General features: G+C 51.8%; 2 protein-coding genes and 2 long non-coding RNA genes across 13 annotated transcripts in view; 1 reads left to right on the top strand and 3 right to left on the bottom strand.

Moving 5' to 3' along the window:
* GON4L (gon-4 like) overlaps positions 1–2,965 on the bottom strand; it is a 64,570-nt gene extending 61,605 nt beyond the window's left edge. For all 8 annotated transcript variants that reach the window (XR_004627458.1, XM_034667474.1, XM_034667475.1 and 5 more), the window contains exons 1-2: positions 2,900–2,965; positions 291–821 (exon numbers count right to left, since the gene is read on the bottom strand). Coding sequence is in view for 7 of the 8 variants with exons in the window: in XM_034667474.1 (XP_034523365.1) it covers positions 291–795 (505 nt within the window). In the remaining variant the exon portion in view is untranslated. The remainder of the gene's footprint in view (positions 1–290; positions 822–2,899) is intronic.
* Positions 2,966–4,504: 1,539 nt separating this feature from the next.
* On the top strand, positions 4,505–23,090 carry SYT11 (synaptotagmin 11). 2 transcript variants are annotated; one of them, XM_011236112.3, is made up of 4 exons: positions 4,505–4,816; positions 10,331–11,157; positions 19,259–19,379; positions 19,938–23,090. In XM_011236112.3, the coding sequence occupies exons 1-4, from the start codon at positions 4,783–4,785 to the stop codon at positions 20,246–20,248; spliced, it is 1,293 nt and encodes a 430-aa protein (XP_011234414.1). In that variant the 5' UTR covers positions 4,505–4,782; the 3' UTR covers positions 20,249–23,090. The 2 variants fall into 2 exon arrangements, with proteins under 2 accessions (XP_011234414.1, XP_002928325.1); XM_002928279.4 differs by having other exon boundaries at positions 4,513–4,816; positions 19,259–19,382.
* LOC117803498 lies at positions 17,216–18,232 on the bottom strand. 2 transcript variants are annotated; one of them, XR_004627456.1, is made up of 3 exons: positions 17,787–18,232; positions 17,369–17,593; positions 17,216–17,274 (listed from the first exon to the last, which is right to left on the bottom strand). It is a non-coding gene; the product is annotated as an uncharacterized LOC117803498 (long non-coding RNA). The 2 variants fall into 2 exon arrangements; XR_004627457.1 differs by having other exon boundaries at positions 17,369–17,522.
* LOC105241624 lies at positions 18,724–19,359 on the bottom strand. The gene is made up of 3 exons (XR_002144443.2): positions 19,239–19,359; positions 18,902–19,136; positions 18,724–18,774 (listed from the first exon to the last, which is right to left on the bottom strand). It is a non-coding gene; the product is annotated as an uncharacterized LOC105241624 (long non-coding RNA).
* Positions 23,091–23,450: the final 360 nt, after the last annotated feature.

Below are 23,450 nucleotides of genomic sequence, written 5' to 3'. Positions count from 1 at the left end.
AAAAAAAAAAAAAAAAAAAAAAAAAAAGGCCATACGCAGTTCACCCCTCCAGACATGAGCGGGTAAGAGAAAGAGAAGGATACAGAAGAGGATCTTGGGAATGGGAGAAAAAAGAAAGTCTCGGCCCATTCACAAAGCTGATTGTTGACCCTTATGAGCAGTGCAGTTCCAAATCCATAGTGAATCAGTATCCCCCGTCAGAAACACCGCTTCGTAAAGAAACTGCAGAGAGCACAGTGGCAAACGGGTGCGTCACAGCAAACATGACAGAACGACCATTCATATCTTACCTCCTTCTTCCTTAACTTCTTCACAAGGCTCTCCTGAAAAAGGCTCCTTTGTAATAGGATGGTCACCTCTGTCTTCTTGGGGAACAAGCCCAGGCCTCAGTGTAATCTTCTTCCCTCTCCTTGAGCCAGTGGCCTGGGCTTTTCCTTTACCAATGTGTACATTAAGGGGCTGGGAAGACTCCAAGGAAGGTAGGGTGATTCCCTGAGAGATGGCCGCATCAACAGCTTCTAGAACCGGTGTGTTTGTGTCCTGGGTGAGCACCCTAGAGCTCAAAGATGGATCCTCCACACCAAGCTGATTTCCGGCATCCTGCACGGACTCTACTTGGAGGCCAGCTGCTCTGCCATGACTCGGACCCCCAGAGAGTGACGCTGACCCCAAGTCTTTCACCTGGTCAGACGACGACTTAACAGCTGACTCCAGGTCTAGGTCCTCTTCCTCCTGGTTGCCCTGGTGCTGGGGGGATTCTGCCACCGTAGTCCTTCTCTTCTTACAGGGCAACATTGTACAAGTCCCACTCCTGTTCCATTCTGAAAGGAGAAAAGCAAGTTCTCATCACCCTCATGTTAATTAATGATAACAGCATTTCTTCAAGTATCTTTCCACTCATTCATGTTCAGTCATGGACACAGTACTTTACACCAAATACACAGGTGGGAGGTGAGAGGCTGTGGTTAGAGCATGGTGCTCAAACCCTAATCCCACTACCGTTCAGCACGCTATCTTGGCTGATTTAACCTCTCTGATCTTGAGTTTCCTCCACTGTAAAGGATAGAGACTGTGCTTACCCCACAGAGTTGTAAGTGTTAAACAGTAAGTGATTAGTAAATGTTAGTTATCATTATTACCATCGGGAAGGTAGAAAAGCATGATGCCGAGAGCAAACTGTGCAGTCAAACTCCATTTGTTTCCCAAGTCAGCTTCTCTCCAGCTCCGTGACCCTGCATAAGTTACTTAAACTGAACCTCAGTTTCTTTAGCTATAAAACAAAATAGGGGAGCCTGGGTGGCTCAGTCGGTTAAGCATCTGCCTTTGGCTCAGGTCATGATCCCAGGGTTCTGGGATTGAGCCCCACGTCGGGCTCCCTGCTCAGGGGAGAGCCTGCTTCTCCCTCTGCCCTTCCCCCCTCCTCGTGTTCTCCTGCACTTGCTCGCTCTCTCAAATAAAATCTTTTAAAAAGTTTTTAAAAATAAAATTAAAATAGCATCTACGTCATCAGACAGCAATTTATTAGATCAAATATGTTTGCTATTGCTGTTTTCATAAACAGGTAGTTCCATTAACAGAAACAATCCAAAAGCAAAGTGTGGTTGTTTAAAAAGGTTAAGCTATATTAACAGAAATTTTGTGTTGAAAACAAGAGAGTTCTATTCTCTATGCTATGTCACTTCTTGACTCTTGGCTTCAATTCCAGTTATTCACAATTTTAAGGGCAACACTAACTTAAGCTGGAGGGTATCTTTTATGTTCTTATAGTACCTGTTTGCAAACCTCTTTTACACTATTTATCACTTTTGTCATTCTCTTGTCCGTCTCCTTCCCATCTCCTTCCCCCAAAACTCTGTGCTTTCTGAGGAAAAGGACTCTTCTAACTAGCACTCCTAATACTTGGCAGGGTCTGCCTATGGTGTACTCATGAACGTTCCCTGAAGAAACAAACGAAAGAGGGCATGAACTTCCCATTTGGTGCTTATTCTATGCAGCATTTAGACCACGAGTTAAGCATTTGTATGGAAACTGACTGCATCTTTCTATCCAGAAACACTTTACTCTCAATAAAATAGCCTCGAGTAAAATAAGCTGCTTGTACAACACTGAGTTCTTCCTCACTGACAATGGGTCAATGCCCATCTATCAGGGCACTACACGAAAGCTTGGACTAGAGGACTAAGAAAGTTCTCTCTCAGAATCTGAACTATAAGGTTATTTTAAAACTCCCCAATTCAGGGGCGCCTGGCCGACTCGGTCAGAAGGCCGCAGGTAGAACTCTTGCTCTCAGGGCTGTGAGTTCCAGCCCCACGTTGGGGATTGAGGTTACTTAAATAAATAAATAGACGGATAATTTTTAAAAATAAACGTCCCTAATTCAGTTTCTCCAGGCAGCAGGAGAGAATCTCACCCCTGGCCCCAAATCAGCCCATGTCCTAATCTTGGTTACTAGGGCTCAATAAACAAGCGAAGGTTCTGCTGATCCCGGTGAGGGAGGGTGGGGAGTAGGTTAGAGGTGGGGTGGGAGCAGCTTGCACGGGTCCTGCATTTCAGAGATGAATGACAGGTTGAGAAGAAAAAGAAGGACGGGAGGCAGCCAGCTACTATTCAAAGGCAGCAGGGTGCAGAGATGGGCTCCAGGCACTTCAAACGCAGCAGCTCTCATACTGCCCCGGCTGCGGGAACGGAGTCACACAGGCGGGGGGAATGAATGCGACCCCGGGCAGCGCCAGCGCGGGCCCCTCCCGGGCACAGATTCCAAAAGGGGGTCCTCGCTGTGCTTCCCACCTCGGCGCCGAGTGGCGGCCCGGGTCCCCACGCCCCAGCCGGGCACCGTCACGCACCCCGCGCTAACCCGACCCCTCTTTCCGCCCCACCGCACGCGCCCCGCCGCCCTCACCAGCCGTCCAGATCCCGCGGAAACCCAGCTCCGCTACCGCCGGAAGTCGGCCAACGGCAGCGACGGGCGTGCGCGCCCCCGAGCCGCGGAGCGCGGCGCTAGGCCGCCAAGGAGCATGCGCCGGCCTCCAGGCGCCATGCTAGGTTGGGGCGGACTGAAGCCGGCGCGCTCGCGGTTCGCCCAGGAGTTGAAAGGCGATCCCTGGCATTCTCTGTCCGTGGAGCTGTCCTACTCAAAACAAAGCTGGGGGCTGCGATTCAGGGGTGTAGTTTGACTACTGTTCCTTCCCGCCGCGAGATACCTGGTATACGGGACCGAGGAAATGGCGAATTCATAAAATTGGGGAAAGAGGACTCCCTGACTTGTACAAATAGTGCGGTTTCCCCAATAAAACGAAGGCAGCCTTGGACTCAACCCATAGTGATTATTCCTATGTGTATAACACTCTTCATTCCACCAAATGCTTTCATTTACGTTATCATAGGTGAGCTGATCTTCACAATAAACCCTGTGAGACAATGGATATTGTACCTTCCAATTTACACAGAACAAATTTGGGCTCAGCTGGGAAGATGATTTCACAAACCTACACGGCTATCAAGGGAAATCAGGTATCCTAACTCTGGCTTCTAACGCACGCTGATCCAGTGCTCTTGGGAGGGTGCCTGGGGCAGAGCAGATGTTCATTAAATACATGGGTTTTCTAGAACCATGTTCTTTGCACTTTTCTAGAAGGACAGAATGTCGAAGCTGAAAACATACATTCAGCTGTCTCAGTTTACAGGTGAACCACCAACAAATATTTATGCATTTAAATAATTTGACCTAATCCTGTCTGTAAACAGGATGAAAGCATCCACAGTCAAAAAAGAAGAATGAAATTGCGGTAATCATGGAGATTACTGCCAGGATTCTACAACCTGAATCACCCTGCCTCTCCCAAATGCCAAGGAAATCTCTAGAAGCTTGGAGTTTCATCTGCATCCTGTTCTTCACCCTGCAGAATACACAGATCTGTTGGTTTGCTCCCTCGCTCTGCCCTTCTCTCCCTTTGTGTTTGTGTGTGTATTGAAAATTTTGGAAGAGAAATATCCAACACAGGTTAACTTTGACACACTTCCCTAGTCTTTTTTAAAAAACAGCTTTAATTTACACACCACAAAATCCATCTGTGGACGGATTGTAGCATTTTACTTATGTAATAATTCCTAGTAAATTTTCAGAGTTTGCGACCATCACCTGGTTTAGTCTTTGATCAGAGCTTCTTAAGTTTAATTAGTTTCCATAACGCATAACGGTAATGACAAATGATACTGAAATGCAGGCAGTATAAAATTTTCCTTTTCCAAAATCCTGGGCTCCCCGTCACCCAGAACATTCTGCGGCTGTATTTAGCCCGGGGAACCGGAATCACAGGATCTATGGGACCTCATATGAGAAAGTACCTACACTCTTGGGCCGCGGGGTTTCGCCCTACGCGCCCACAGCCCGCCAGTGGGCGGGGTCTCATGCTCAAGGAAACTCGACGGCCGCAGGGGTCCTCTCGCGGAGCGTTTCCGGAGAGGGGCGGGGCCTGGCTTCCGGAACTTTTCGGACGGAGGCGGAGTCTCCCGCCGAGGGCCGTTCGGAAGAAGGCGGAGCCAACCTCGCATCAGGACCAGTCTGGCTGCACCTGCATCCTTCGCTCAGAGCATCCCTGGAGCATCTTAGAAGGCGACCGCAGCTGGCAACCAGGGGCCTGACCGTCGCAGGAGGCGTCCGCCAGACACCTTCCCCCTCCCCTGAGCTAGCGCTCTACAGCGGCGGCCTCGGTGCTGACAGGGCGCCCCCAGACTTGTCCAACCCTTGAAAAAGCATTTATAGCAATAGCCTCTGGTTACGACATGGCTGAGATCACCAATATCCGACCCAGCTTTGGTAAGTAGAGTCCGGAAAACTAAGCCTGGGGCAGTGGGCACCGCCGCAAAGCCAGACGGGCCCAGTGCTGGGAGGGAGCGAAGCCCCCATCAGGGCCTTCCAGCGCCTGCCCCGCTAGGATGGGGCCTGCGGCGGCGGCGGACGGCGCCTGAACTTGAGCTGTGGGCTGCAGGGACCGGCCAGGCCGGGGGCTCGCCGGGGGTCGCGGGTCCCGGCGGACGCCCAAACCTGTGTGGGCCGCGTCGGCGTGCTACGGGGTGGGGGTGAGGGGGCAGAACGCGGACCCCTCCCTCTCGGGGCGCGCAGGGCGGTGCCCCCTGCTCCCCCTCCCACTCCTCGGGCTGCGGGGGAGGGCGGCGGTGGGGGATGGGCGCCAAGATGACAGCTGGGGGGGCTGGGGGAGCTGGGTGTCCGGGGGCTGGGGGACTGCTGCAGGGGAGCCGGGGCTGCAGAGGCGTGGGCGCGGGGAGCCGCTCCTGGTCCGGCCGCCGAGGGCCCCCAAGTGTGGTTCTGCACCGTAATGGTGGGTCCGTCCGATGCTACCAAATGGCGCTTGGCGCTACCGAGCGGGGGATGACGTGATGTCTATTCTGGGCCTCCTGGCAGCGCCCAGGCCCCTCTTCCCGGGCCTTTGTTCCCTGCTTCCCCGGCTGGCCTTTCCGAAAGGGGGACTCACCGCGCTGGTGCTGGCGGGGGCGCGGGCCCGGCCGGGGGGAGGGGCGGAGAGGCCGGCCCGGGGGAGGCCGCTTTGTGTACCCGGCAAGGCATTACGTCATCGCGGAGCGGCTGGTCCCCGACCCGGGCCTCCGGGCTCCAAGCTGGGCTGCCCTCCCAGGGGCAGAGAGTGGAGTGGAAGATAGGGAGGAAGACGGGAAAGAAAAGCTGGATAAGCAAGTTTTTCCTCTTTGGGTCTTCCCCCAAAATGTGCTAGGGTTGCAAACTTCCTGGGCTATGCTTTCCTGTTCAAAAATAAAGGAGTTGCCCTGCTTCTCCCTCACTTCTACCCCAGCTGGGATGAGAGTTGCTGTCAGCCGAGGTTTCCTGCATATCCCCTAAGAGAGTCTATCCTTCAGACAATCCAGAAGGTTTGAGCGTCCAGACAACAATTTTTAGGGTGGGGCCACAATCCAACTAGGAAATGGCTTTTCTCATTCCCCAGTAAGAGATTCATGGAAATGAGCTCTCCCACTTCAATATCAGGAAGAAGACATCAAATCAGGTATCCAGAGAGAGCCGATCACACCCATTAGTTACTGGTTCCCACTGATTCCCCAAGGCTAAATCATCGCTGTATTTCTTTTTTCCACTTCACCTTCTGTATCTCTATCTTTGAGTCCTAAATTTCCAAAACAGGTGTCCCTTTTGTAGTCACGAGAGCACTCCATGATTTTCTTCCTGCTCTTTCTCTTTTGTCTTATGCCTTCTTTCCAACATATTCTTTTCTCTAATTGCAGTTCCAGATTCCTTAGAAAGTTGGAGGGTGTGGAGCTTAATATAATGGTTTCCTTTAGACAGAATATTAGTGGAAAAGAGAAATTACTTCAGCCTTTTACATACTCCGTTTTATTTAACCCTTACAACATCCTCCAGTGTAGACATCATTATATCTATTTGCCAGATGAGGAAACTGGGGTTCAGTGAGACAAAATAACTTGGGTCCAGTCAAACAAACAGCAAGGGCGGTGCTGGGACTTAAACCAATGTCCAGCTGACGCCAAAGTCCACTGCCATTTCACTATATCACACTGGCCTGCTTGATGGGAAGAAGCTGTTTTAGTGAAGAGAGTGTCAACAGCAGGTCTGGTCCAAGGCTGAGAGAGCTGCCACTTCTGACTTTCCCACATCTCATAGAGCACTTCATTTGAAATGCCTTAGACCTTGGGAGGTACCTGGAGCCAACACTCAATTATCTGTGACCTTGGAGGACAGAAGGAGCAAGCAGCACAGTCACTGCAGTTTATGACTGCTTTAAAACACTCACTGCAGCCATTAGTTCCAAGCTCCTTTTCCCACCAAGCTTTTGATGAAAGCAAGAGAGAGGGTTCCAAGTTTCAGCATCTCTGATTTTTCTGTTCACTGCCTTGGTTGTGGGGGAGAGAGACAGAGGTTAACAGATACTAAAAAGAAGAAGAAAGAGTGGCAGAAGTGGGAAACCAGGTGGAGGAGAGCACCTGGGAATTGTCCACAGATGGCTTCACAGGTTTGTCTTCTTTCCTTTCCCTGTCCTGAAACATGGGAATCCCTCCTCTTCTCTCCCCATCCCACCTCCATTTTCTAACAGCAAATGTGGAGGCGTCAGTGGGCTCTCTCAAGACCACAGAGTGAACCTATGTTGGAGCCAAGAGGCTCACTCAGATTTCCCCCAGCCTGGGCCTTTATGTCTCTTTTAAATCATTCTCGAAAATGTACCTGTCTTGGTTTCCTGCTTTCCACGGCTCATGGAGGCAAGCTCTTCACTGTCATTTATCAGTAGCAAGCAGTTTTCAGGAAAGTCCCTAATTGGTGAACTGAGAGCCATTTTTTCAGATTGTGCCCATTTTCATTGACCATGGAATCCAATCAGTTGCTCAACGATTTACTGAGCTCCCATTAGGTGCAGAGACTCAAGGGCTTGGAGATGGACGGGATGTTATTTCCGCCAGCTTCCAAGGATCTTCCTACCAAGGTGGCTCCCATTTTGTGTAGCCTGTCCGTAATAGCTCTTATTTCACTTACTATCTGAGAAACCCTGTTGGTATTTAGCATGGTCTTGAATGTGGTCGCTTTCATTTCTTTTGTTAATGGCTTTATTCCTTCTCTGTACTGTATTATTAAAGAATGTAACCCCTTCTTTTCTTGCCTGATCCCAGTTTTTACAGAATCATGGAATGTTGGAGAAGGAACTTCAGAGACATTTAGTCCAATCCCTACCAAAGAAATCTCTTTTAGAATATGCCTGACCGAGGGTGATCCAACCTCTGAAAGTTTTCCATTAAAGATTCATTGCCTCATGAAGCAACCTGAGCCATTGTGAGGCAGCTCTAATAATAATTTGACCCCTTTCACCGAGTCAGAGTCTCTTCCTGTAGCCTGTATGCAGGCTCCCTCCAACGTAAAATCCAACCAGACCTCTTCCATCCCAACACCTTCAATAATTGAAGAAAGTTACTGGAGCAGACCCCTCAGCTCCAATTCCTTCAGCGTTTCCTTATTTGATATGGTCTCCAAGTCTTTTACGATCTTGATTATCCATAATGTAGAGATGGTCTGGTGTCAGGCAGACCAGGGTTTGGATCCCGTCACTGCCGTTTGCAACTACGTGGCCTAAGGCAGATTTGAGTCCCCAGGTTCCTCAGTTATAAAGTGGAAATATTAGTGGTACCTATTCAGTGAGTTCTTTGATTCAAAGAGAGCTCGGGCACAATGCCTGGCAGGGACACAATAAACGTCCATGAGAAAATAGCAGTGTTTAGTCTTCTCAGTGCTAGACAGAAAGCCCGTATATGTTATGACCAGCGCAGATTAAATCATGCTACCCCCACCCCCATCATCTGGGCCTCGTATTTGCAGTATGGTTGGCATTAGACTAATTATACTTTAGGCTTGTGGTCACCTAAACAACTACATTTTTTTTTTGAGAGAGAGCGCGCACGCATGCGTGTACCTGCACATGATGGGGAGGGGCAGAGGCAGAGGGAGAGAGAATCTTAGACAGGCTCCACGCCCAGCGCAGAGCATGACTTGGGGCTCAGTCTCACGACCCTGACATCATGACCTGAGCCAAAATAAAGAGTCTGATGCTGAACCAGCTGAGCTACCCAGGCACCCACAACTACGTTGTTTTTGCTCAGACTTGTAAGTAAGGTTTCCCGTTGTATATTGATAGATTTCGAAGGCTGATATAGAATTTTACATTTATCTTTGATGTATGTAATCATGTTGACTCATGCTCTTTTTCCAATGTGTGGAGGCTGTTTTGAATTCACTGATTCATTTGTTCACTGAATACTTACTATGTGCCACATGGTTCTAGGACATGGGGATATAACAGTGAATAAAGCAGACAATCGCTATTCTTATTAATCTTCTCTAGTAAGGGAGGACAGAAAAAATTATGTTGGGAGTAGTAAGTGCTATGAAGAAAAATAAAGCAGAGTGATGGGGATAATATCGACGTGGGGCAGCCAGGAGATGCTCTTCTGGTACAGAGGACTGCAGTGAGTGAGGCAGTGAGCCGGGCAGGTACCCGCTGGAAGGATGTTTCAGGAAGATTCTGGAATGCATTGAAGTCGTGTTCATTCCTTAGTTCTCCCTGCTCTACCCAGTTCTTCCCCTAAAAAAATAATGTGGAAAAATAGAGGCCTTATGGAGCTTTTTAAAGCCTAAACCCAGTTTGGCTTCAGTGAATTTAAGGAAGAAAAGAAAGCCCAAACTTGTTAAGGGTTTCTTGTATGGAAAGGACAAGAGTAAAGGAAGGGAAGGAAGTAATGTTTCTCTGTAGTTATTTGTTCATTCAGCAAATAGTACCAAGTACCAGCTCTGCGTTTTTAGTGCTGGTGAGACAGAAATGAACAAAACAGAAAAAAATCCCAGTCCTCGTGAAACCTATTCTCTAATGAAGATGCATTTCTTGCAGTAAATTTATACACGTGTGTGCCTATACATATTATGTGTGTGCACACGAGTGTGTGTGTCACTGTGTGTAAGAAAGATAAGAAAGACATAAGGAGAAAGTGACGCAGGGCTAGGACTCGTGGGTCTCAGAGGGAAGAAGGCTGAACTTTTACGTAGGACGGTCAGGGAAGGCCTTCCTAGGAAGGTGATATTTGCACAAACAGCTGACATTTTCCACAGTCCCTATTTCTTCCTATCTAAAATACCAGTATTTGGGGAAAAATAAAAAGTAAAATAAAATAAAATATGAGTATTTGGAACTGGGAGCTGAAACTTTGTGCATAGTTTTAAAGAACTCAGATCCAGATTTCTTTTTACCTCCCACCCACTTTTGCCACCCTGAACGCACTACCCAGACCACCCAGAGTCAGCCCTACATCCTTCCACCTAACAGCCATTCCGTCAACACGAGCCCACTGCAAACCCTGTACCAGATGCCGTGGAATATTCTCCCGAAACCAAACACACCCGTGCCCTTGTGTGTTGTGTAACAGTTGAGGTAAAAGGTGACTTTGTAACACAGGGCAGCTTTATGTGAAACACAAATCAGGAAGAATGAACAAAGTCCTTGAGCGCTGAGAGAAGGCCGAGAAAAGAACAGGGAGTCAGGTGGGGCTCTTCAGGGAAGGCTTCCTGGAGAAGAGAAGGATTTCATCCAGATTTGGTGGAAAAGGAGCAGCCATGGATTGGTTGGAGAGGACGGCTCAGGGCCTCTCCCAGGGAGGGGAGCTTTCTCAGCCTAGATGAGCACATGTTGCTATGCAAGCTCGGTTGCAGGTTACCTTGGCTCTGCAGAGGGGTTGGTCTGGACAGGGGGTTGAGGTCCACCTGCCTTGACACATCTCTGGTCTCCACCTTCAGATGTGTCCCCAGTGGTAGCTGGCCTCGTTGGGGCGTCTGTGCTGGTGGTGTGCGTCTCAGTGACCGTCTTTGTGTGGACATGCTGCCACCAGCGGGCAGAGAAGAAGCACAAGACCCCACCATATAAGTTTATCCATATGCTCAAAGGCATCAGCATATACCCAGAGACCCTCAGCAACAAGAAGAAAATCATCAAAGTGCGGAGAGACAAAGATGGCCCTGGGAGGGAAGGTGGGCGCGGGAACGTGCTGGTGGATGCAGCAGAGGCCGGCCTGCTGGGCCCTGACAAAGGTCCCAAGGGACCCAGCTCCAGCTCTTGTATAGACCAGTTACCCATCAAGGTGGACTATGGGGAAGAACTGAGGAGCCCCATCGCGAGCCTGACCCCTGGGGAGAGCAAAACCACATCTCCGTCTTCTCCAGAGGAGGACGTCATGCTAGGAACCCTCACCTTCTCTGTGGACTATAACTTCCCGAAAAAAGCCCTGGTGGTGACGATCCAGGAGGCGCACGGGCTGCCGGTGATGGACGAGCAGACCCAGGGCTCTGACCCCTACATCAAAATGACCATCCTTCCTGACAAGCGGCATCGGGTGAAGACCAGGGTGCTGCGGAAGACGCTGGACCCCGTGTTTGACGAGACCTTCACCTTCTACGGTATCCCATACAGCCAGCTGCAGGACCTGGTGCTGCACTTCCTAGTCCTCAGCTTCGACCGCTTCTCCCGGGACGACGTCATCGGGGAGGTCATGGTGCCGCTGGCTGGTGTGGATCCCAGCACAGGCAAGGCGCAGCTGACCAGGGACATCACCAAAAGGAACATCCAGGTGAGGAGGAAGAGTGTGTCGGGGGACCGGTAGGTCGGGGGAGACAGGCTCTTGGGGAGCAAATGGAAGGGTGGGGGGTGTATGGACGGCAGGGAGGAGCTGTAGGTAGGAAGCCTGTGGCTATCAAGAATCAGCAGGGGCCAAAGTAAGACGGAGGACCTGTCCGGGTGGGTGTCCTCCAACTTCACGAGGAGAGAGGGACAGGTAGGTCGCTTCTGAAATTTCACTCCGCGGTTGGCATCCTGACGCTAAGTCCAGCAGGCTCACCCCCACCAGCCGTAGACCCTCATCCTATCAAGGACATGGGGGCCAGTTTCTTCTCCAAAGTCATGTGTGATCTTCCTCCAGTGAACCATGACGGGGCTTCCCTGTCCAGCGCCGACCAGGTCACGCGTGGGTCTTCTTATAGCCTTTCCACCCGTGCGGGTTAGTGAGCTGCTTCCCCTCCGAGCGCCTGTCCCAGGCTGAGCCCCTGCTGCAGACACTCCTCCCCTGCACCCTGGGGCGCACACAGTGGAAGGGGAATGAGGGCCACCCTCCTGCCTGCTCCTCGCTGGGCCGGCATTGACTCTTGAGTTGTATTTTCGGGGGTGAGAGAGACCTGCCCCTATACTCCTTAGTTCACGGCTTTCTTATGCAATGGGGGCGGGGGGCAGTGAGGTTGTCCGCGAGTGCTCTGGCCGCACTGGCTGCCATCACGCCCCCACTCACTGCTTCCCAGCCGAGGGGCACAGGTGATGAACGCTGCTAAGCTTCTGTTTCCCCATCTGTAGGATGGAGCTGATAACACTGTGCTCCTCGGAGGGCGTGCGGGTCGGAGGCGGTAACAGGTCTGGCACATTGTTGCCCTTGAGGAGCTCTGCTTCCCTGGGGGAGAGACTGTCCTGGCAACTGCCACATAGTGAGTGCAGCAGGGGTCTTGAAAGAGGTTGTTGGCATTTTAAATTTACCCTTTCATTCCTGTTTCAAGGTACAACATAAGTAGTTAGTAACAAGGGCTTTGAAGTCGAAGTTGAGTTTGAATCCAAATCTCGCCCGCTCACGGAGCTCAGCTTTGCAACTCTGATCTCAGGGTCCCACAGGAGTGAAGCAGGAGGGTATGTTTGCACAGCCCCTCGCGCGCAGCGACCCTCCAGCAAATTGGACCCACTATCATTATTGTTGCCACTGTTTCTGCTGTTAGTAAGGCTTGGTCCCCGGGAGCTGTACGTGGTTCAAGACATTTATGTTCTGTTTTGATGAAGTAAAGGAAGTCAAGGGAGCCTGAGTCGGTACAGAAGGAGGTGGGAGGTTCAGAGAGGATGTCAGAACCACTGAAAACAGCCGCACATCGCGCAGAAAGAGCCATGGCTTGAGGCCGTGCTTATCTCCTGATGCCCACCTACAAGCCCACACTGGACTCAACTGGGGAGGCAGGGGCCTCAGGATTGGACAAGAGAGGCTTCTGGGCCAGTAGGGGCTGCATGTGCAGTGAGCTCCAGGCACAAGGTTTACCCTCTACCAGGGGACAATGCCCCGGGCTGCGGGGGAGCCAGGGAGCCCTCCCCTTGGAGCATGTCCCAGGCACCTGTCCCCCTGCCGCCGGCCCAGCCGTGCTCCTGCCCCCTGAACCGCTCTGCCTTGCAGCAGCCAGGGAAACCCAAGCATTTTCAGAGTATCAGAGGGGTTTGGTCCGGGCATAAACATGGGTCCAAGGCCAGGACACAAGGAGACGTCCTAGAGTCCAACACAGCTCTTATATCTTCTGAGGTTGGAGTCAAAAGCACGGATAGACACTATGGAATGACCTGTTTTCATCCCACTCCGTCCCCTTCCCCTTGTCCGCCATCTCTTTTCCTCAGGGTTCTGCCAAGCCCTCACGGCTCCCTAACACCCCTTTCCAGCAGCTCCAGTGCTCCACTGCCTGCCTTCCTCCCACTGCGCACGCTGTCCTTGCCTGCAGCCCCAGCCTCGGTAGAGCCATCAACTGGCTGGACTCCCCTAGACGGTTCCTGCTCTCATAGCCCAAGGCCGAAAGCAAGCGATGGCTCTGTGCCAAGCTGCAGCTGGGAAGAGACTGGCCAGGAAAGGGACTGATTTGGGCTGGGAACAAAACAGCCTCAAATCCAGGACACTGGCCAGGGAGCACAGACAATGGCATTTGCTAAACTACCAAGGGCTCTCGGCAAGAGCCAAGTTTCTTTCCACTTTATTAACTCCCTTCAGGAGGGACAAGCCAGGGCTAGGATCCTGAGCAACACATCCCCTGGGAGAGGCCCAGACAGGACATGCAGAGGCTGTGCAGACCTGCACCAGAGTCTTCCAGCCTCCTGACCGTCCTAAGTGTGTTTCCCGAGCCAGCGCCGCTGGGCAGGACTGTGTTCCATCCTGAGCCATCCTGAGCCATGGCCATCACCGTGCTGGTCTGGCCGCTAGTCCCCAAGCCTCCCTGCAGCGCAGCCTCCCTGCCATGGCCAAGAGTCTGCCCTTTCTGGATCTCCCCTTGGTTCATCGGTTAGAGCTACTCTGAACCATTCCACTCTGTGTGAAGAGCTTTTTCTGATTTGTGGAAGGCATCCACTTATAATACGGGGCCAAATTATCTTCTCCCACCCAGAGGCCTGGGTGGGGACTGGTGAGAATTGCGCTTCTCCAGATAACACCCCCCCCAACTGCATATCCCCCCGTAGCAGAAAAATCACCTCTTGTCCTTTCCACTACCCACTGCGGTCCAGCTGAGGAAGTCCAGGACTGGTCATCCTCTCTGGCCCCTTCCATCTGGCTCCTTTCTCTGGGCCCGCGATCGTCGTCTCTCTAGGTCTCATCTAGGCTGGACCGTGAAGGCTAATGGGATCACCGAGAGCACTCTTGGCGCTTATGAGTATACAAGACATAAGAAGCATTAAAAATTAACCCTTGATTATTAGTGAAAGATCACAGTATAAGTTCTATAATGCCCCAAATCTCTGATCTCTGAGCTAGACCCAAGAACTAGCTTTTTTTTTTTTTGAGTGGCAGCTTTTTTTTCTAATATTTTATTCAGATAGACATTTTTTTTTAAAGTAGGCTTTATACCCAAGGTGGAGCTTGAACTGACAACCCTGAGATCAGGAGTTGCCTCTCTTCCAACTGAGTGAGCCAAATGCCTCAGGATAAAAATTAACCTGAATTTACATTCCCGTAATAAATCCCCCGCAAGGAGAAGGGAGGCCAGAGAGGGCTAGGGGATCAAGAACAGAAGTAATTGGCAAGTGGGTCATGCAACTTCCCCCGAATTTCTTCAGGTCATTGTTTTCCCAATCACTTCCTGTCTTTCCTGGGCTGCATCTGGTGTTGATGGACTGCAGCAGTGGTCTTGGGAATGACAGGATTCTTAAGATCTCAGATTTGTAAGGACCCTGAGAAGCCCCGCATTGGAGCCAAAAGGGACTGAAAAGAAAGAAACAAGCCAGGAAGAGGGTATAGCTGTGCTTATGTCTCCGGGAGAAAAAGAGGGACATGTTTGAACAGTACAGTTTTTGTCTCTCTCTCGTTTTCCCTTGACTGTGATTTGTGTGGAGGGGCCCTTGGGACGTCTGGCCCCAGTGAAGGTGAGCTGAGGATGTGCGGGTCCACCTAGTGCAAAGGCCGCGTGGCTGCACGTTCACTCTGGAAGGGGCTCTGCTCGTTCCGGGAACAGAGCCTCACCTGAGCACGTCTTTCATCCGCGTGTCTTCTTCAAGACCGCTGGGCCGGCTCCTTTTCTCCACCGCGGGAGGCAGGAGCCCGCTGTCGGAGAGCAAGCTCCCAGCTCTTTCAGGCGTGGATNCCCCCCCCCCCCCCCCCGTGCTTCTGCCTGCCTCACGAGGCCCGGGGGCTGGGAAACGCTCCCAGCCCTTGACAAAGAGCCCTTCAGAAAGAGCCATTGAGGGTGCTACTTGCGGTGGGAATGGGCTAGAAAGGGAAGGGGGGAGGGGACGTGAAATCTGGCCTTCGGTGCCAGACCAGAGCAGGATCAGAGCGCCATTTGGGTGGTGGGACGGGCATTCTGCCCGAGCAAAATGGCAAAAGGTGAAAGGTGTTCTCAGATGGAGAACAACTGCCCGAGGGGTGATTTTAGGGGAGAAAATTATGAGAAGGGCAACCAGAAGTTGTCCACTTTCCCAAAGCTAGGGGAGGGGCTTGGGGATTTCGATTTTGCAAAGATTTCGCTCTAATGGGTGATTTACAAAACACAGTTTAACCAAATAATTAGGAAATCCAAGCTATAATTTTATAGTCGAGGCTTTTTTTTTTTTTAAGATTTTATTTATTTATTTGACAGAGATAGAGACAGCCAGCGAGAGAGGGAACACAAGCAGGGGGAGTGGGAGAGGAAGAAGCAGGCTCACAGCAGAGGAGCCTGATGTGGGGATCGATCCCATAACGCTGGGATCACACCCTGAGCTGAAGGCAGATGCTTAACCGCTGTGCCACCCAGGCGCCCCGAGGCTTTTTTTTTTTTTTTACAAATAAAACTCTTTGGTTTTTTTGTTCGTTTGTTTTTTGTTTTGTTTTAATGATCAGGTTTATTTTTTTAGGTATTTACTTTAAAGTAGGCTCCATACCCAGCGGGGGCTTGACCTCACAGCCTACGGTCAAGCCTGGCACGCCCCACCGGCTGCTCAGCTGGGCACCCCGCAAAAACCCTTTGCTTTTCAAATCAATTTCCTCTTTACCCTTCTTCTGTATGTTAAGTTCAAATTGTATTTAAAGCTTGCATGTACGTATTCAGGAGTGGTCCAGGCATAGACATCAAATCGAGTTCACATTTCCTTATTCGTGGCCTCGGAGGGGAGTGACAGCCCAGACCGTCCAGAACTACCTTCAGATCGGTGCTGTGCCCCGGAGCTCTCCATGATGGCGGAAGTGGGACACTTGAAACACAGCTCATGGGACTGAGGAACTGAAATTTTAATTTTATTTAATGGTAATGAGTTAAAATTTAAATTCCAGTGGACATGTGGAGCTATTCGCGCCTGCGTTGGGTAGCTCAGTTCCGAATGTTCTCGTGGATGGCATTAACTCCCTTGTTCACGTGGGATTCCTCTCCCGATGTCATTTGGCTGTAGCTAATAGTGAGAATGAGTTCACGTTCTCTGCCTGGGTTCTGACTCATGTGGAAAGGAAGCAAGCAGAGCAGTACCGGTTGGCAGGGGCAACGAGCCTGGGATTTTAAAGTGGCCGAGGGTACTTCCTGTGGATGTCCTCAAAGCTGACAACATCTATGTTACGGGGAAGGAAAAAACGTGGGGCTTTAGTCTAGCAGAGAAAAGCCGTGAAAATCTTTTCTCAAGTTTGTTGTCTTTGGGACTTTAATTTCAAAAGCTAAAGTCTAAATTTAGATTTTCGTCATTTTATGCCCTACGAGAGACATTTCCATATGTTCCTGGTATGAAATAGAGCCTCAGGAAAGTTTCTGAACCATGTGAAATATTAGTACAGTTTCATTCCTTGAGAGGAGATGGGCTTCTGATCAAAGCACAGACGTTGAGGTTTCTTCCTCGTCTTTCATTGATGAGCTAATTCGCTGATGTCTTGTTGTTTGAGCACAGCCCCCCCCCCTCAGGCAGGGAGGGCTTGCTGAGACTAGTAGGCCCCCCCGTCGGTCCCCATTTCAGCCGACCCTGAGTAGACGCGTCACACAGTAAGTCATTTTGTGAGTATGAATGTGGCATACAGAAGGCTGGTGGTGGGTACAGTCTGCTCTGGCTCAATCCGAGAACACTTCCTGGAGTAGGTGACATTTCTTTGCCGCTTTGAAGAATACAAGGAATAAGAGTTGGTAGTGGGGGGGATTTTTGTCCCAAATTTCCTTATTTTGTCCAACATTCCTGGAACCCCACCTCCTTTTGTTTTCCTTCTCCCAGAGTCATCCCCACTTTATAAACCAGAAATACACACAAAAAAAATTTTAAAGATTTTATTTATTCATTTGAGACAGAGAGATAAAGAGAAAGAGAGAGAGAGAGAGAGAGCGCACAAGCAGAGGGAGGGGCAGAGGGAGAAGCAGGCTCCCCGCTGAGCAGGGAGCCCTGAACATGGGGCTCGATCCCAGGACCCCAGGATCATGATCTCAGCTGAAGGCAGACACTTAACCACCTGAGCCACCCAGGCACCCTGAAATACACAAATTTTGAAAAAAAATTTTAAAAACGAAAACGAAACATGAATAAATAAATAAAACAAAAAAATAAGCCAGAAACGCACGAACTTGCCCTCCACTTTGGTGAGCTCTTCCTGAGACGCGTCGTGCCCCACGCCCCCTCTGCTGTGGGTGCCCTGGGTCCCAACTCCGGTGTCTGCTCTGCAGCCTGATGAGGCAGCGTCTGGGCCCACCTCCCGTCCAGTTAATTCTCCAGCTCTCACTAGAACAGTACTAGTCTCCGTGAGACTGTCCCACGGCGGCAGCTGTCCCGCGCTGGCAGCCGTCCCCGGCCTGTGTGCAGCGGCCAGCTCTGCTGTTTGGTTAGAAGCCCCCATCCCCCCTGCACGCCCCACCTCCCACCAGCATCCCAAGGGCAGCACCTCCCCTCCCACCATTCTCGGAACACAGTGGACCCAATGCCCTTGTAGTGGCCATCCCTGCTGCCCATCCTGACCGGTACATTGCCCCACGGACTCCTGCTCACCTTCATAAAGTGAGCCCAGAGGTCAGCCGCCAAACCCTCCCCTGGGTCCCCCAGCAGCACTCAGACGGGCTCCTTCCTGCTCTGATGCGGGCATGGGTGTTTCTGTCTGTCTCTTCTGGACATGGTGAGCTCCTTGGGAGCAAGAACCGGATCCTGAGCACCCGGCTGGCTCAGTCAGTGGAACATGCATCTCTTGATCTCAGGGCTGTGAGTTTAAATCTATACGCTGGGCTTAGAGATCACTCACAATTTAAAAAAAAGAAGGGGGGATAAAAAGAAAAAAAAGGAGCCAGGTCTTATCAGCTCTGGACCCCCAGCGCCTAGCATGTATCCAAGTATTGTTTAACATGTCCTTGGAGGGGAGCCTGGTGGCTCAGTCAGTGAAGCATCTGCCTTCGGCTCAGGTCATGACACCAGGGTCCTGGGATCGAGCCCCGCATCGGGCTCCCTGCTCCACGGGGAGCCTGCTTCTCCCTCTGCCTGCTGCTCCCCCTGCTTGTGCTCTCTGTCAAATAAATAAAATCTTTAAAAAAATAAAAATAAAAAATGAAATGAAATGTCCTTGGAGGCCTGGAGGGTTTTTTCAATTTTTAAGCAGAGCCTAGAATAAAATTCAAAGAGGGGAACCCAAACTGGGTACAGGGGAGGAAGCCAGCTTGGCTGGAGAAGACACTCGGAGGCGGACAGAGCAGGGGTGCACACTTACCGTGCAGAACGGAGGAACAGTCGCCAGGAAGTTCAGGAACCTGCCCAAAGCCAGGGGGCGAGTGAATTGCAGCTCCAAGTTTCCCACGTTCCACCATCCAGTTGCTAAAACTTAGCCGAGGGGCACCTGGGTGGCGCAGTTGTTAAGCGTCTGCCTTCGGCTCAGGGCGTGATCCCGGCGTTATGGGATCGAGCCCCACATCAGGCTCCTCTGCTATGAGCCTGCTTCTTCCTCTCCCACTCCCCCTGCTTGTGTTCCCTCTCTCGCTGGCTGTCTCTATCTCTGTCAAATAAATAAATAAAATCTTTAAAAAAAAATAAAATAAAATAAAATAAAACTTAGCCGAGAACCAGACAAGGCGACGGGAGAGAATGCGCTTTTCTAGGCGCTGGCACAGGTAAAATGTTACCCGTTTAATTAATCCTGATGAAGCTCTGAGGTCGGTGCTGTTTTTATCTGCACCTTCAGACGAGGAAATTGGAGCACAGAGCCGTCCAGTTCTCGTCCAGGTCACACAGAGGGGGCGCAGCCAGATCAGTCTGGCCTCAGAGTCGCGCGTGTGGGAACACCCGGCGAGGCGGCCTCTCGTGCAGATGGTTCCGTTTCGTATCAGGACTGTGATGAGACTGTGTCCGTTTCCCTCCCTGTGAGATGCAGTAGTGAAACGCTGGCGGGACGCACATTTTCCATGGCCCCCCGCATACCCGCTGTCCCTGCCCCCCCCCGCCCCCGTCCAGGACTCTCACCTGCTGTTTCCTCTTCGCAGAAGTGCATTAGCAGAGGGGAGCTCCAGGTGTCTCTGTCCTACCAGCCCGTGGCACAGAGACTGACCGTGGTGGTCCTCAAAGCCCGACACCTGCCGAAAATGGACATCACCGGTCTCTCAGGTAGCAGCTATTTACCTCGACCTGCCTCGGGCCCCCTGGCCCCACGCCGCCCCGCCCGCGCCCCGACACGCCCGACGCCCTTCGGCTCTCCCCCGCTCCTCCGCGCGCGTTCCCTTCCCCGTGACTACCTGGGCTCTAGACGTCCTGAGTGCAGGAGGTGCCCTGGCTGAGCGGACAGGGTCAGTCATTGCTGAGGTGTCCCGAGTGGGGTGCACGCCAGGCGCTGAGCCCGTTCCAGGGCAGACCTCTCCAAAAGACTGCAGGCATTCGTGAGTCCCTGTGCCCTGGAACACGCTTCCCGGTCTCATGGGCTTTCTTCAGTCCTGACTTGGGGAAGTTGTTCTGGCATGTTCCTGCTTCGCTCCCTGGGACCCTTGCCCGGGCAGCAGACCCACCTGAAGTCAGAGTGCGTTTGGTGTGCAGTCCCCGGAGACCACGTGTGAGTGACCACCACAGAGATGAGCACCAGAGCCCCCCCCCCATGAAGCCACCATTTGAGAGGAGGACCGTGTCATGGGCCTGTCTCCCTTTTCTCTTTTGTCTCTTTGGTGGCCCCAGATCCTTACGTCAAGGTGAACGTCTACTACGGCAGGAAGCGCATCGCCAAGAAGAAAACCCACGTGAAGAAGTGCACTTTGAACCCGGTCTTCAACGAGTCTTTCGTCTACGACATCCCCCCTGACCTCCTGCCCGACGTGAGCATCGAGTTCCTGGTCATCGACTTCGACCGCACCACCAAGAACGAGGCAGTGGGGAGGCTGATCCTGGGGGCACACAGTGTCACCAGCAGCGGCGCCGAGCACTGGAGGGAGGTCTGCGAGAGCCCCCGCAAGCCCGTGGCCAAGTGGCACGGTCTGAGCGAGTACTAGTCGTGTTGTCCTCGCCCGAGCCGAGGCCAGGCGGGCCGGCGGGGACAGAGATGCTAGACAGCAGCAGACTCAGAACCTCAGATTAGTTGTAGAAGATTTCTTACCAAACACGCCCCACAGAGAACACCCCACATGACCACAGCTGCAGATCAGTTCTTAGCGATGACGATTGTTCTCCTTTGCAAGGCACTAGAAATCCTTTTTTTTAAATGGGGAAAAAGAGAGGGAAAGGCCTCACAAGTCTATATATAACAATGTAACCTTATACTTGCATGTCTAATACAAACTGAAGAAATTAGCCTAACTGCCAATATCAAGTTACAGATTTTGATCCATGAAAATTGTGTTTTGTGCCGACTTGTATTTGCTGATTACCTGAAATTGGCCTCTTTTTACTGGGCTTCTCCGAAGAGTGACTCCTGCCCCCCCCCCACCTCTGCAAACGGATGTTGTTTTGCTCGTGTGAAACCTCATAGTGTCGTCACCCCGTCGTGTCTCCCTCCCACCTCGGACGGCTCTGCTCTTGGAGCTCAGGGTCCAGAGGTTTGTCGTGAGCCAAGAAGCGAAGGTGGGGTGCGTGAGGCAGGGTTTGCTGGGGAAAGAGGATTTGGGATGTGGCATTTTTGCTGCCACGCTCCTGCTGGGAGGACCCGGGGCGGCTCAGGGTTAACTCGCAATGAAGCACATGAACACAGCAGACTTCGAGGTAGAATTCGGGCTTAAAAAACTCGATGTGTTCTCGGGAGAACACTTTGGAGCCTTCCAGTCCGGCTGGGGCAGCTCCTGGGGGCTGGGGCGGCCAGCCCCAGGCACTGTGTGTGGGTGTGGGCACCACGTCGTGTGCAGCACCCCCGCCAAGTGACCACCACTTGGTGTGAAGGATGCAACCGGCCTTTATTTTTCCAGAAATGCTGACCCATGAGAAGCTTTCGAGTTTTCTCAGGTAGCTTAGATGAGATTGGTTTTGCTTCATAAGGAAAACGGCCTTCAGAAATTATTCTTTATCCTTAAATTTTTCAATTATGGCTCTTAAAACTAAGGAAGGGAGTGAAATGAGTAAATGTGAGTTACTGCGTAGTCAAGGTAACCTGGATTTTTTTCTTCCGTCCTGTCCCTCAGAACAGAGTGCTTAGTTCTTGGCTTTTACTGAGCGCTGAGACTAGGTGCAGGTGCGGGGGAAGCACGCGGCTCCACCCCCCTCCCGCCGTTGCTGCGAGGGAGCCGGCCTCTCGCTGGGATTAGAACTTCGCTCCCCAGGCTCCTGGTCAGCCACGGCTCTAATGTTGAGACCTGTCAGGGCAGAGCCTGGTCGGCAGGCCGGGAGCTTGTCTGCGCAGCAGACCTTGCCGCCGGCCTGCAGAGGAGCTTAGATTGGCAGCTGCGGGAGCCGTGGCCTGAAAGAGCAGGTCCACTCCCGCAGGAGAGCATCCCTTCCGACTGCTTCCGAGGGGGCTGGCTGTCCTCGGACAGAGTGGCAGTGGTGCCTGTGACATTCTCTTAGCTCCCGTGGATTTAAGACCAGTCTGCTCCCAGAATCCTTTTGTTGTTCTTTATAAAACCTGGATTCTTGACAGTGCTGAGCAGTTCTGAGCAGGCACAAAGCCCACTCTGTTCTTGTCCCTGCCCCCCCCGCCCCACCCCCTTCATCTGACTCACTGTCCCATCAGGGTGTCCATGCCACCAGTCTCGATCCTATACTCCATGGAATGTAAATACTGTATCATACGTAGAAGAAAATTTTTGTTTTCTAAAAATGCATTTTGAGATAGTTTAATGTAAATCTGACAGGAGCATTCTGAAGCCCCATTAGGAAAAAACCTTAAATGCTTCCTCTTCATCGCCTTACTGTCTGAAGATCAGAAATCGCTGAGCAACCCGCTTCTGTTTCCTTCCCAGAAACAACGCAATGCAACAGGTGGAGATAGTCTGGTCTTTGCCCCGCTGAGCAGGCCGCTCAGCCCCTCCCGCCAGACGCCTGGGAAGGCCGCCTCGCCCCACTCCCCTCTTCCCCATCCCCCGCAGCTTTCTTCCTCCCAGTCTTTGGGTCTGTGGAGCGGTGGGTGGTGAGGTGACAGGCTGGGAACCGGCAGACCGCACGCGGCTGCTCCCTCCTACCTCACCCTGGATCCATCCTGCGCTTGGCCTCGCTGTCCCAAAGTCTCCCGGCTGCCTTTGGCTTGCACCCACGTCCCTCCCGGAGCAGCCGGCCCGCCGCCGAGGAGCGGCGCCTCCTCCCTCTGAAGAGTCAGTTGAAAGACAAGAGAGTCGCCCCGAGCTTTTGCACAAGGCACGCATGGTCAGGAACGGGTTAGGGAACGGTCACTTCGGATTTCCAAGAGTCAGGCCTTCTCTGTTGATATCTTGATTCCTCTGGGAAGACAAGAGTTTTTCTTAGTAACAAAAGTTCTTTTATGAGTTACTCCTCCTTTCAGTTCTTCTCCGTGGAGGACAGCCAAGACGTACGTGTTCAGGGACACACTCTAGCTACGGAAGCAGGTAGAACTGGTTTGTGGGACAGGAGCTGCGGGCTCAGGAGAGGGAATGAGGCAGGTCTTTTCTTGGAAGGCTTTTCTTGTGGCCGCGATAGTGACATTGCCCTCACCAGGACCCTTCTCCGATGTGGTCGTCTTTCTTTACCTTGTGTCTTCTCTTGTACAAAATGAAACTCAAAATAAATGTGTCAAATTAAAAAAAAAAAAGAAGAAGAAACCAGAAAAGCCAACATGAGTTGTGTGAAGCTTTGTAACGCTGTAATGCTAGCCTACAATATGTCATGCTATCTTGTATGTGGAGTTCGCTAACACAGCACCCAAGTGCAGAATAAAGACTGACTCACATTCAACACAGGCGCACCAGCATGGCTTTCTTGGGAGCTGGGTGGCCGTGAGCAAGTCAGCACTCAGACTCCAACAGGATGATCCCAGGCACGTTTCCCAGTGTGATTCCCACCCCCCCCCCGAAAATTCAGATCCCAGGGGTGCTTGGCCAGCTCGGTTGGGGGAGCCTGCGACTCTTGGTCTCAGGGTCCTGAGTTCAAGCCCCATGTTGGGCATAGAGATTACTGGGGGGGGGGGGAATGCAGATTCCAGGCTTCAGACTTAGAGTCCTTTCTCTAGTCCTTCTGTTCTCCTAAGACAATAACCAGCAAGAGAGATGATGGCTTCAGTGCTCGTTAGCCTGTCCATGTAATTGGAAATACTTA

The sequence above is a fragment of the Ailuropoda melanoleuca genome, chromosome 8 (genome assembly GCF_002007445.2).
Source record: "Ailuropoda melanoleuca isolate Jingjing chromosome 8, ASM200744v2, whole genome shotgun sequence".
In the NCBI taxonomy this organism is placed as follows: Eukaryota; Metazoa; Chordata; class Mammalia; order Carnivora; family Ursidae; genus Ailuropoda; species Ailuropoda melanoleuca.
Note: the sequence above shows the minus strand (reverse complement) of the source record. Positions and strands in the feature narration are given on the sequence as shown.

Coding starts and splice junctions, on each gene's coding strand:
- SYT11 (XM_002928279.4), top strand. CDS start 4,783: ATGGCTGAGATCACCAATATCCGACCCAGCTTTG. Junction 4,817..10,330: donor CAATATCCGACCCAGCTTTG/GTAAGTAGAGTC, acceptor CTCCACCTTCAG/ATGTGTCCCCAGTGGTAGCT. Junction 19,383..19,937: donor CATCACCGGTCTCTCAGGTA/GCAGCTATTTAC, acceptor TGGTGGCCCCAG/ATCCTTACGTCAAGGTGAAC.